Source organism: Mobula hypostoma, chromosome 7 (assembly GCF_963921235.1).
Source record: "Mobula hypostoma chromosome 7, sMobHyp1.1, whole genome shotgun sequence".
NCBI lineage: Eukaryota > Metazoa > Chordata > Chondrichthyes > Myliobatiformes > Myliobatidae > Mobula > Mobula hypostoma.
Window position 1 is genome coordinate 102249030 of NC_086103.1, and position 12363 is coordinate 102261392.

At 39.0% G+C, this 12363-nt stretch overlaps 1 protein-coding gene across 2 annotated transcripts in view; it reads right to left on the reverse strand.

Annotated features, from left to right (window-relative positions):
• Positions 1–1724: 1724 nt before the first annotated feature.
• Positions 1725–12363, reverse strand: part of LOC134349438 (ephrin-B2-like) — a 53798-nt gene continuing 43159 nt past the window's right edge. The window contains exons 3-5 of one of the 2 annotated variants that reach the window (XM_063053741.1): positions 11399–11491; positions 10008–10106; positions 1726–5038 (exon numbers count right to left, since the gene is read on the reverse strand). In XM_063053741.1, coding sequence (XP_062909811.1) covers positions 4626–5038; positions 10008–10106; positions 11399–11491 — 605 coding nt within the window. In that variant the 3' untranslated portion in view covers positions 1726–4625. Of the gene's footprint in view, positions 5039–10007; positions 10107–11398; positions 11492–12363 lie in introns of both variants that reach the window. The other variant, XM_063053742.1, reaches the window with a different exon arrangement.

Here is a 12363-nt window from a genome sequence, read left to right on the forward strand (position 1 = left end):
TCAGTATACACCTCCTCCCCAGTAAAATGAACACCCTCCAAAATACCCGTTTCCCTTATCTTTTGAGCAACCGTGACTTTCTCCTCAGTAAACACAGAACAGGAATGTTTGTTAAAAATCCCATCCATCTCCTGTGACTCGAGACAAAAGCAGCCCTGCTGATCTCCCAGTGGGCCTACTCTCCCCTTAGACAACCTTTTACTCTTAGTGGCTATAGAGTCTCTTTGGACTTTCCTTACCTGCTAGTTCTTTCCCATAACCTTTCTTTGCTCTCCTGTTCACTCATCCCCAGCCTCCTAAACCCAATGCAAGCTTCTTTCTTTTCCTTGACCAGAGCCTCACGACCTCTCACCAGCCAAGGTTCACTAACCTGGCCAGGTTTTCTCTTCACCTCAACAGGAACACGCTGCTTCTGGGCACTCGCTGTCACACTCTTAAACACTCCTACAGGCCATTCATTCCTTTCCCTTTCAAACAGGCTCAACCAATTGACCTCTAATATATCTTGTCTAATGCCCCTCACCCCCCCCAAATTATCCTTGCTCCAGTTTAGGACCCTAGCTGTGAACAAATCCTATTCTTTTCCTTCACTCTCTCAAAAATAATAGAATTATGGTCATTAGAGCCAAAGTGACCCCTGACCCCCATTTCATTTACCAGCCCCACTTTGGAGGTCCAGTATTGCACTCTCCCAAGTAGGACCCTCCTTTAGTAGGACTCAGGAAACATTTCACAAATTCCACCCCATCCAGTCAATATCAGCAGAGTTAATACTGGGGAAATTAAAGTCCTCCACTAATAAAACCTATTATTCATACAACTATGAGCAACCTGCACATCTGCTCTTCCAGTTTCTCCTGACTATGAGGGTACTATAATACAGCCCCACTAGAGTGACCCTGGCCTTTCTTGTTTCCAAGTCCTACCCATATGATCTCACTGGACAATCCCCCAAGAGTATCATTACTCAGCACTGCTGTTACACCTTCCTCTAAGCTGCTCCTCTTCCTCATTCACCTAAATCCCCGTCATGCCTGTAGTATCTGAATCCTGGAACACTGAGCTGTCAGACCTGGCCTCCTCTCAGCCATGTTTCTCTGTTATGCCTATAACATCCCAGTCCTCAGACCCAATCCCCACTCCGAGTTCATCTGCCTTACCTGCCAAAGCTCGAGCACGGAAATAAATGCAGTTTAACGGAGTACTCCTTTCCCTCAGGCTACCCTGATTACTAAACTTGCTCTCACAGGTTACTGCTTTATCCCACAACATTCTTCTGTTCAGAAACCTACTCCTCTCACAATTTCCTGTTCGGTTTTGCATTTATTTTGAATCTACATTCTTTTTATGTTTCTGCTCGCCTCCTTAAAGCTTTGATCTCTTCTCATTTGGATCAATCCCTATTTTTGTTTTCAGATTTGACTACATCAAATGTATCTTCCCCCCCACCCCCATTTACATGCTATTTAGGTGTGATTTCTTGATGCAGAGGTTTTACCAGTGAGTGTCGAACTTGGGGTGATAAAGCACTGCAGCCAAGCCAACCTTCTCCTCACCTGACTATTACAAGTACTTTCCTAAAGTACCAGTAGTCAGGAGGTAGGAACACTGCATGACCTAACCAAAGGGGCACTGAAAACAAGAACTTCACGTTATTGATTTTTTTTTACATTTTATTCAAACAAGTTATTTTGTTTTTAGGCAGATTTCAGGAAGCACAAGAAAGGAAGAAAAAAAAAGAATCCCAGCCAGTTTTCCATAGGAAAAAAATCTTTTATTTAAAAACAATTTCAGTTTGTAACAGACTAGTGGAATGTGATTTTAATTGTGTTTGTTTTTCCTTCGACAGCAGGGGATTGTAGGTGAAAATTAAACACTTCCGAAAAGGATGATGGAAAGAAGAGATTACAAAAAGTGGGGAACGTATGAAAAGGCAACAGTCAATATTTATAAAGCAAGCTTAATACTGTGTGTACAAACTGGACAAAGGAACAATTAAATAAATATTCATGGCACAAAAATGCTGCGGTCAATTTGATAAATTTACCAATTTCCTTTCTTCTCCATTTTGAAACAGTGTAAAGGGGAATGACCTGCCTCGAAAACAAGCTGTAGCTAAAAATACGTTGCAAAAAATTCAGATTTTATACAAAACTTCCTCCTTAGAATTTGTTTTTAAAAAAATCTTCTATTTACACAAAACATTTTACTTGAGGGAAAAAAAAAATCAGATTCATGCTCTATTGTGAACTTCTGTTACTAAAAAGGTGAATAAGGCTATTTTAACTCTCTTCTCCTGCCCTGCCCAAATCGTGACACATGAAAATATCCCACGCATTTACAGCTTCACAACTTACATCAGCTAACTGCGCAGTGCAACTTCGAAAAGCAGGTAAGAGGATGATTGTGTCTGCAAGGCAGTTACAGTGACATTAGTTTTGGGAGGGATGAGTAAGACAAACCATAAGCAATCTGTTTAAAGTGCCTTACTCTACATTGGACACAACCACTGCACATTCTGTAAACCAGGAATCCCGTCAATGCCATACCAGTTTTAATTTCAATGTTGAACTTCACCTGCCATTTACACAGTCTGCTTTAAAATGACAACACAGCCATATGCGGATAATCCATAAAATAATTCTTAAAGAACAAACACAATCGTGTACAACCAAGAAATGTCTCTGCTAAAATGTTGCTCGTCCCAAAGGCCCACAAAAATAACACTTTGCATGGAAATGGTAGAGAATTGGATGCACATGTAATGTACTTCATCACCATGGCAACAGTCTAAGTATATGCAAAAGTGCTTCACTTTTGTTGCTAACATAATTTTTAGGTTCAAGGATTAGGTTAGGCAACCATTTTGCAGGTTCCCTTTTGGGATTCCTGAGACCAGCCTTTCGTGCTGCTATTACTGTGTGATCTTTGAATTTATGCTGCCAGATATCACAGGGTGGCGATTAATATCACACTATGCTGCAGCTCACCCCAAGGCTGAAGATGATTTTCAAACAGACTGACAATGCCAGGGCACTATTGTTTGAAAGGTATTTTCTAAAATATTAGGCTTGTGTGTACATTACTTGATCAAGGATAAAAAAAATCCTTCCATTTTTTTTGCTAGCATGAAGCAGTATTTTTTTTAGCTTTTGTTTTCTTATGAGGACTCTTATTTTAGTCATTTATTTACGGAAACTAGATTTCATTCCCAGAGGCAAATGTCCAAACATTTTTTGGCTCGTTCCAATCATCCAGTTAGTCTAATGTTCCAATGGCCCTCTCCTAACCACGATGTATACTTGCAGAGTAATTCTGACCACAAATATTGACCCATAATAACCCAATGACCATGTCTGGCATTTTATCACTTGGTCCCTTCTATTCCATTGTCCATTTTAAGTAGAGTTTTTTGTGTGTGTGTGTGTGTGTGTGTGTGTGTGCACCTAACGAGTATTTCAAGGATATCCCCCAAGGTTCAAGCTACAGTACGAGAAGCTGTACCATGTAATACAGAGACTGCTCTACAGTCTATTCATATAAAGCATTCAAATTGGAAGGCAGTACATTCCCTTAGTGTGTCCACACCATTGTTGCACTGTTCTGAAGAGCATCATGAGCTATCCCCACCGATGCCTTTATTCGTTGATGTTGGCCCTTTCCCTTAAAAAAAGAGGCATTTCACTCTGTCAATTTTGCTCAAAATAATTATTTAAGTTCATTTAAAGTGCAGCCCTACAGCACTGTGCTTGTCACCATGTCTACCAGTCTACATCTTGGAACTTTTAGTACCAAAGTGCTCCCTAATAATCTCTATCTCTACACTTCCTTCTCAGATTCAAAAGACAGCAGCATACAACTGCAAATGCAGTTAAATGTCACAGGTAAACTTGCAGTCTCCTGCTTATTTGTAATATGTCCCCACATCTATGTGTAACTGATTAGAATGTAGCTGCCGTGCGTCTACTATCACCTGGTGACTGGGATGGTTAATAAAGGTTAACGTTGTGGCAATTTCCACAAAGCTCCTGAAGTTCTAGTGATTGTGTTCGAAGGCAAAACGGCCTTCAGGTTAATAAGTAATACTGTAACAGGGAAACAATAGGAGGGAGTAAAACTCAAGAACACAAGAACAAGGACAGAAGTGGATTTATGAAATCCGGTTAATATAAAAGTTAACAGTCTAGGGAAAGTACAGACTGACTATTTTCTATTGCTGAATATCCAAAGCGTAAAACCTTATTGGTTATAAATACAGTGATAGATAGTTCAAACATCCATTTGCATTTTGCTTCCTGGTATGTTTGTAACACGTGGTCCATAAATTAATGGTGAAAGTAGAAGGTGGAACAGTTCGATTGAGTCCCTGACTCAACTCTCCTCCAACTTGCTGCTCCTGGTATTTAACTTTAAGCAGATTCCTACACAAACCATAGACACTAACCAACTCTCTCTTCAGCTGAATATCCTGCAAAGCTTCCATTTTCCCCTTTTAATTCTCCTACATATTTAAAGTCAATCCTGGTGCAAAGAGTAAGAGTCACCACTAATTTCAGCAGAAGACCCAGGTTGCAACAGGCCAAGAGTATTCTTCAGAATCCCAAACTACCTTTTGTCCTCTGATCTCAGACTTTGTAGTATATATTTGCTGGGCTCTGTGGTGGCATCTCCTGGACTATATACACAGGATGTCCATAGTCTCCACTGACTTTTTCATAATGTGGACAAAATGCACTGTCTGCAGTCCTTAATGGAATGATAATGTCACTGGGTTCAGAGCCATTATTATTAGCGGCCCGCTTGGGGGTGGCCAGCGTGCTGAGAGAGAGAGTAGTAGTATGCTGCGGAGAGTGCTTTCTGTGACGTCTCTTGTATTTCAGCAGCAGAACCACCAACATAATGATGATGATGATGAAGATCACACAGCCCGATCCAATGCCAGCAAATAAGGCCACATCGGAGTTGAGGAACTTGCTCTTACCCGAATCCCTGGGTGTAGTGGAAGACTTACTGTCACTACTCTGTGAGTGTGTCCCACCTGGAAAGAGAAGAACTGGGTGAATAATGTGCTCACGACCAAAGCTTTTTCAAATCATTTTACAGAGCAGTATCATTTCATTCCCAACATTGTAAATAAAACCTTGTTTGCATCAAAAGAAAATCTAGTTAGTGCCTTCATGAGATTGCAGTTGAGAATTCATTTTACTTCCTCTACTTGGTGCAGATTTGCCAGAAAAGGGATGTGGTTCAGAAGTAGGCCTGAATGCCCGACTGAGCTATTCCACATTTAATATCATTGGGGATCTTTGACCAAATGCCTTTTGCCCATTTTCCCATTTCTTTACAATTTGATTCAAAAGCTCTACCAATCTCAAAATTTAAAATTGACCACCAACTGAGCATCAATTGCTGTTTGTGAAGTGCATTCCGTACTCTGCCATTGCTTGCTTGCAGAAACCCTTTGAGTGATACTGCCAAAAACACATTGATGTGGAAGTAAATGCACCCAGCCCAGTCATCTCCCTCAGCACAAGGCTGCGTACTTAGCCCCTTGCTCCACTGGTTAAACACCTATGACTGTGAGGCTAAGCACAGCTCCAACGCCATGTTTAAGTTTGCTGATGACACTACCTTTTGCCAAATCAAAGGTGGTGATGAACCAGCAGATAAGTGAAAGATTGAAGATCTGGCTGAGTGGCGCCATAACAACCTTTCTCTCAATGTCAGCAAGATCAAGGAGCTGATTATTGATTCCGGAGGAAAACAGAGGTTCCATGAGCCAGTCCTCATCGGGGAATCCGAGGTGGAGAGGGACAGCAACGTTAAATTCCTCAGTGTTATCATCTCAAGGGATCTGCCTGGGTCCAACACAAAAGTGCTACTACAAAGAAAGCACGGCAGTCCCTCTACTTCCTTAGAAGTTTGCAAAGATTCAGTATGACATTTAAAACTTTGACAAAATTTTACAGGTGGTGGTGTAGAGTGCATTGATTGGTTGCATCATGGGCTGGTATGGAAAAAAACGATGGCTGTGAATGAAAAATCTTACAAAAAGTAACCCAGTCCATCATGTGTAAAGCCCTCCCCACCATTGACCACACCTGCACAAAACGACGTAGTAGGAAAACAGCATCAAATATCAAGAACCCCACCACCCAGGCCATGCTCCCTTTTCTCTGCTACCATCAGGAAGGTGATGTAGGAGCCTCAGACTCGCACCACCAAGTTCAGGAACAGTGATTACCCCTCAACCATCAGGCTTTTGACCAGAAAGGTTAATTTCCCTCACCCCATCACTGAACTGTTTCCACAACCTATGGACTCACTTTCAAGGACACTTCATCTCAGGTTCGATTTTTTAAATTTTTTCTTTTGTGCTTGTACAGTTTGTTGTCTTTTGCACACTGTCTTGTTGGGGGCGGTCTTTCATTGATTCTATTGTGTTTCTTGGATTTACAAGGAATGTCCAAAAGAAAACAAATCTCAGGGTTGTAAATGATGATATATGTACTTTGATAATAAATTTAAATTTGAAATTTGATTGCAAATAAATACATTAGATTTAAATAACTTAAAATATTAAATTCATGTTTGATTGCTTTCAACCCTAGATACATTTCTAAATGACAAATGAAATTATCTATTGACTATCCAAATGCAAGTACAGGGGTCAGCAATGAACATTTAAACAATATATGCTCATATGCTTTCCCCAGACCATTTTTTAAAATCAATAAATCTCTGTCAGTCACAAGCAAAAATGAAACCGACAGCTTCAGTTGAAACAGATGTAGACTTGCCTGGGGCAGCACTGGTGAGAATAAGAAAATGAAAAGCCTTAGGACGATTGTCCCCAGTCATTCTGTCTGCCTCTAGCTGATGGCACTTGGTATTGGTCATTCCATCAGAAAGCCAATTTATTCACAAAGGACCTGTGCCCATCAACTTCTCTTAAGCAGAAAACATTGGATTTTATCTAGTTTACAACTTCTACCTGATTCATTATTTCAATAAAGTGCATGATAGGTTCTCATTTGGAAATCAAAATGTTGTGAGCAAAAATGATGTTTCATCTCCAGAAAAACACGAATCTGGAACTATCGCCACAATGAGTAGCTGAATCTGGATGTTTCCTGACATTTTGGCAGAGAGTTCTACAAATAAATACTTCCACTTGAGGGCCTTCAGAAATCCTGGCATTATGCACCATTAAATGGGTTATGACTACCTGCCAGTGACCTGCTTCAACTTCCCCACCGGCTTTGTGGATATTGAGAAATGCTCCTTGTGGAGAGTTGCAAGGTGAATCTACGTGACCCTTTTCTACAGATGGTGTCAACTAACCTTGTTGGAATTTCTGACTAAATAGAGAACAGGAGAAGACAATTTAAATCATGAATCAGTTCTTAAACAACTAAAGCTTGAAGAACAAAACAGAGAGTGAAGGAGTCTGGCAGCACTTTCTTGGGTATAGAAAGCAGATGGTGTCCCAGTCAAGGTGTTACAATCATTCAATATGCAAGCAAATAGAAACCATTTCTTCTCATAAGAGAATGAAGAACCAAGGGCAAAACAAAATTAGAACCAGGGGTGACATTATTTCTTCACAGACATTGAAATAGAAGTTTGCAATTTGATTCTCCAAAAGTTTGAAGTTTGGGTTAACTCCAGGCTTTTCATAGTTTCTGCATAGCTAAGACCACTAAGGCCTTAACAGGAACAGAGAGAAAAGGTAGTGGACTATACCTTGAAACATATTGTGCAAGATAAAAAATATAATAAAACTGGAATCCAGAAGATGGACATTAAGTTTATTTACTATGATGTATTGTAAGCATAATAAAAATCAGATTTGTGATCAAAAATAGACGAATTAAGCTACTGTTTGTATCAATTCTTGTGGATATATCAGGAGTCACCTCACAGAGGTACTAAAGGGAGCAGCATCGATTGACTATTGCTTTGTTGGAACAAGGCACTATCCACACAAAGCAATGTACTTTTCTGAGATGCCCATGGGGAATGGAGCTCTACTGCCCTACAGGGATAAAATTACACATGGAAGCTCACATGTATTTGACAACTTCATATCTGTAACAAAAATCAATCTATAGTGTAGATATTAAATGTACACTGATCTCTTTGGACCATTACCCTTCACAGAAACAGTGTTACTTAATTTAAAATTGTTCCTCATTTATCTCCTCATGGGTAGATGTAAAGCTCACTCGTGGTTCTACAAGATAAATTTAAATCTTTGAAATAATAAACAGATCAACGTGCAGATTCACTGCCTGGAAAAACATACTAATTTCAGCCCTCCCTTTCAGTGAAGAAATTTTACTTAGCAGTTCTCATCCTCTGAATAGGAGGCAAAGCAGAACACTCATATAAAGATCATGGAATCACTCACATTAACATTAATGTAATTCTTGTAAACTGCAGCTAAATGCTAGCCTGACACAGTGAGGATGCAGCACAGGAAGAAATTAAAAGCATTGCTTTCTTGAAAGAACAGTGCATACAAGCTCTCATTATCTGTCAAACATCTGAAATTGCTCACCACTCAGACTCCCTTTGGAAGCAATTCAGAATATTAGATTCCCTAATTTTCAGCTGGCCAAATCACAACTCCACATTGAAATTCACTTTTCACCAAGTGGAAAGATAGCAAGAAGGTCCAAAAGGATTAGAGCAGAGCTTGACAAGATTTAGGTAATAGGGAGAAATATCTACAGCATTTACTCTGATCCAAATGCAAAATAAAACTACAACTAATCAATGCAAGTTCCATCTGCTGTGCTTGCATCAACCGGCTGCAGTTTACGGCAGGAACTCTGTGCATATCTTATGGAAGTGGAGAATTCCGGTTGCTTTCCAAAGAATCAGTTAACAATTGTCAAAAAAAAGGTAGTTATGAATGTTAAAGTTTTCCAGAAGACACAGAACTTGGAAACGTAGTGAATGGTTAAAGAAGGTAGCAGACTTCATTAGTACTTGAAACAAACTGATGAAATGTGCAAAATTATTTAATGCAAGTATTATAGATTGCATTTTTGGAGTGAAACGAAGAAAGGGCAACATAAAGGAGATGTTACACTTTTAGGAAGGGTGCAGAACAGACCCAAGGTTCACACATAAATCTCTGAAGTTGAAAAAGTTGATTAGCAAACATGCAAGAATCTTAGATTCATCAACAGAGGCATAGAATATAAAAGTAAGGAAGTTATGCTAACCCTTTATAACTCACAGCTGGAGCATTGAATTGAATTTTGGTGCTTTAATTTAGAAGGATATCAAGACAGTTTAGGTGATATAAAAGATTTAAAAGTTTTATTCCTGAGGGATTTCAGTTATGTTACGAGACTAACGAAGCTGGTGTTCCCCTCTGGGAACTGAGAAGACTGAATGGATATTGAATGGGGTGATCAAATAATGGCTGGATTTAGCAGAGCCAAATGGAGAAATTATTTCCACTGGCAATGCGGTTTAGTGACCAGAGAACAGATTTAAAATGAGAGCCAAAAGAATAAGATAGAAGCAGATTTTTAAATATATAACTTGTTAAGATCTGAAATGGATTTCAGTGGAAGCAGAATGATCAGTGACTTTCAGAATGGATTTGTCTGTACTTTTGAAATAGAAACTTTGTGGGCCTAAATAGAAATGAAATAGAAAGCAGGGATAATCTGGCTGTTCATTCAAAGATCCAGCACAACACTGAGGGCCTGAATTGCCTCCTCCTGTGCTCTAAGATGTCAACATGATCAGCACTTCACTGTCATGCAAAGCTGAGCCAAATTAAGTAACAAGTGAGTGTGGCTCACATAAAGACACTTTATGTCTCAAAAAGAAGTCGAGTTCCTCTCAGAATTGTCATTTGCTTACTCATGTCAATGACCTTGGTGTTTTACTTGCCCATAAAGTGGGCCTTTCAGACAAATGAATGAAGTTCCACAACTCCAGCTCAAAGATGAGGTATCTTCATTATACTCAGCTTCTATTACCTTCATTTTCAGTCTTTTGAGTGGGCTTGCTTGTGGTGCCATCTCGTCCATTTCCAGGAACACTGGTTGCTTTTTCATTTCGTTCCATAGAATTTGCATCTAAAAAGTTTTTAAAAAGTTTGTTTCAGTTAGATGCCGTTGCGTTGAGATACCTTCATCAGTCAGACAAAGTGGAAGATCCCTCAACACTGAAGAGCCAACACACTGAGCCACTGGGGACACCAGCACCGCGACCACAATGAAGTCTGTTTGTATGGCTTTATTGGCTTAAAAATGTGCATGCCACTAATTAGCAAGAACGGTCACTATAAACGCTTTATTCTAGGGATTTGGATTTAACAAAATGAACCAGTCAAATAGTGTTTTGGTCAGTATATATTCAGTCCTCTCAGAGTATGAGGTGAAGTGTATTTCATTTCAATGCAGACATTTGGTCGGGAAAAACAAGCAATTTAAAACTTCCACTTTTACAGAGGCCCTGGCCCGCTTGGTTTAGCTGATGTTTATACCTGTACTCTCACCAGAATGGTAATGATTGCCATCTAAACCTGCCCTTTCACGGGCTTTAACTCAGCTTAAAGAAACTGCAAACACTAGGCTGACCACTAAGCGATCTATAACAGCCATTGGGATGTTTACCAACAGCAGGCAAAGTTTTTCCAGCTTAAAGCATGCTGTCAGAATGCTAAGTAGACTCTATTTGGAGAGGCGACATAAAATATGAATATAGCAAGTTTTTGTTTTGCAAATTCTAAAGATATGGGGGGGATTATTCATGACAACATAGACAGTATTTCAAAATTAAAATTGTGTTAAATGAAACCAATTTAGAATCCATTTATCATCAACATGTGATATGAGGTAAACTACCAAAACTTTCTTTCTCATTGACAACCTTTACATTCAAATGAGCAGTTTTATACAAAATAAATTTCTCATTATTGACTAAAACAAAGATAAACATTTCAGCATGTATAATTATTTAGAAATGCTAATTGAATTTTCTTCAATCATAACAGAAAATGGAAAATTCTTTTCCCAGATTAAAAAGTATTCATGCTTATCCCTTGGTTGACCGACCTCAAGGAAAATACAAACAAATTGCTGTAATGTAATTTATTTCACAACTATTCAATTAAAATTTATGACAAGCTTTTAGACTACTTGTAATCATTTAATGTAACAGATGATGACCCAGGAACTGCAAAAACATTACAGAAGACAATTAAATATATTCTCTTCAATTTTGACACTTGCAGAGAACCAGCAGATTTTTACTGCGTTGATGAGACTGTATCTTTAATTGTCACTATGGCTACGAAGACTTGATAATGAAGTGAGGAAAAAAAGACAATTGCTCACATCTCCCAAACAATCCTGCTGACTCTTACCTTGTCCAACTTTCATTATAAGCTTCATGGCTTTGGTTTGACACACTCCTCCCTCCCGGTTTTCCAGTCCTTCCAAAGTACCATTTGATGTTGCTGGAAAAAAGGAAACAAACCGTTAATTCCTTAGAATTCAATGCATTGGCAAAAATGCCTATTATTTCAATTAGATCACTAAGCATCAACGTAGATACACCAACAAATCAGAACACTGGAACACTTTATCTAATAAGCTCACTTCCCTTCCCTCAATGGCTTAAAGTAACATGGTAATTTATCAGCGATTGAAATCCAATCTTTTAAAAGACGCTTAACAGTAGGTCTGTAATATGGCACCACATCAACAAATGAGGAGAATTGTGGAGACATATCACTTTTAGATGGGAAAATCAATTGCATGTGAGCAAATCAGATTTGTCAATGTTGAAAGTGTTTTTATGACCCATTAGATGACAACAGCAAGGACATCTCTGCTGAAACAGTACCCAAGCATGGAACAACAAACTTAAGAGCACTGGAATGGCTAATAAAGATGTTATCATTCTCACTCCATCAGGTCATTTCGTTACAGGTGTACACTTACAATAGTTCAGGAGGTGAAGCTGCTTCCCAACACCGTGAGCTTTCAGGTATGTTTCAGAAAACAAACTTCCAGGTACCAAGACAGCTTTTTTTTAAAAAATTGTAATGTAATCTGCTCAATGGGCTGACCACTAAAATAAGCTAATAAATCAATATACGCGAGGCCTGGGAATCTATCTAGACAGGATCAGACCATTAGTTTAACATCCTTTGAAAATGGCAACTGGGGAAGGTGGAACAAATACTACAAAACCTGAATAATTAATATAAAACACTGCAGAACACATTAGAAATAATGAAATAAGCTTTCTCTCAGCATTTGCATTGCTTCTAAAAAGGGCTAGTGTTTAAGCATTAGACATGCTAATAGATTTTCATGTCTAATT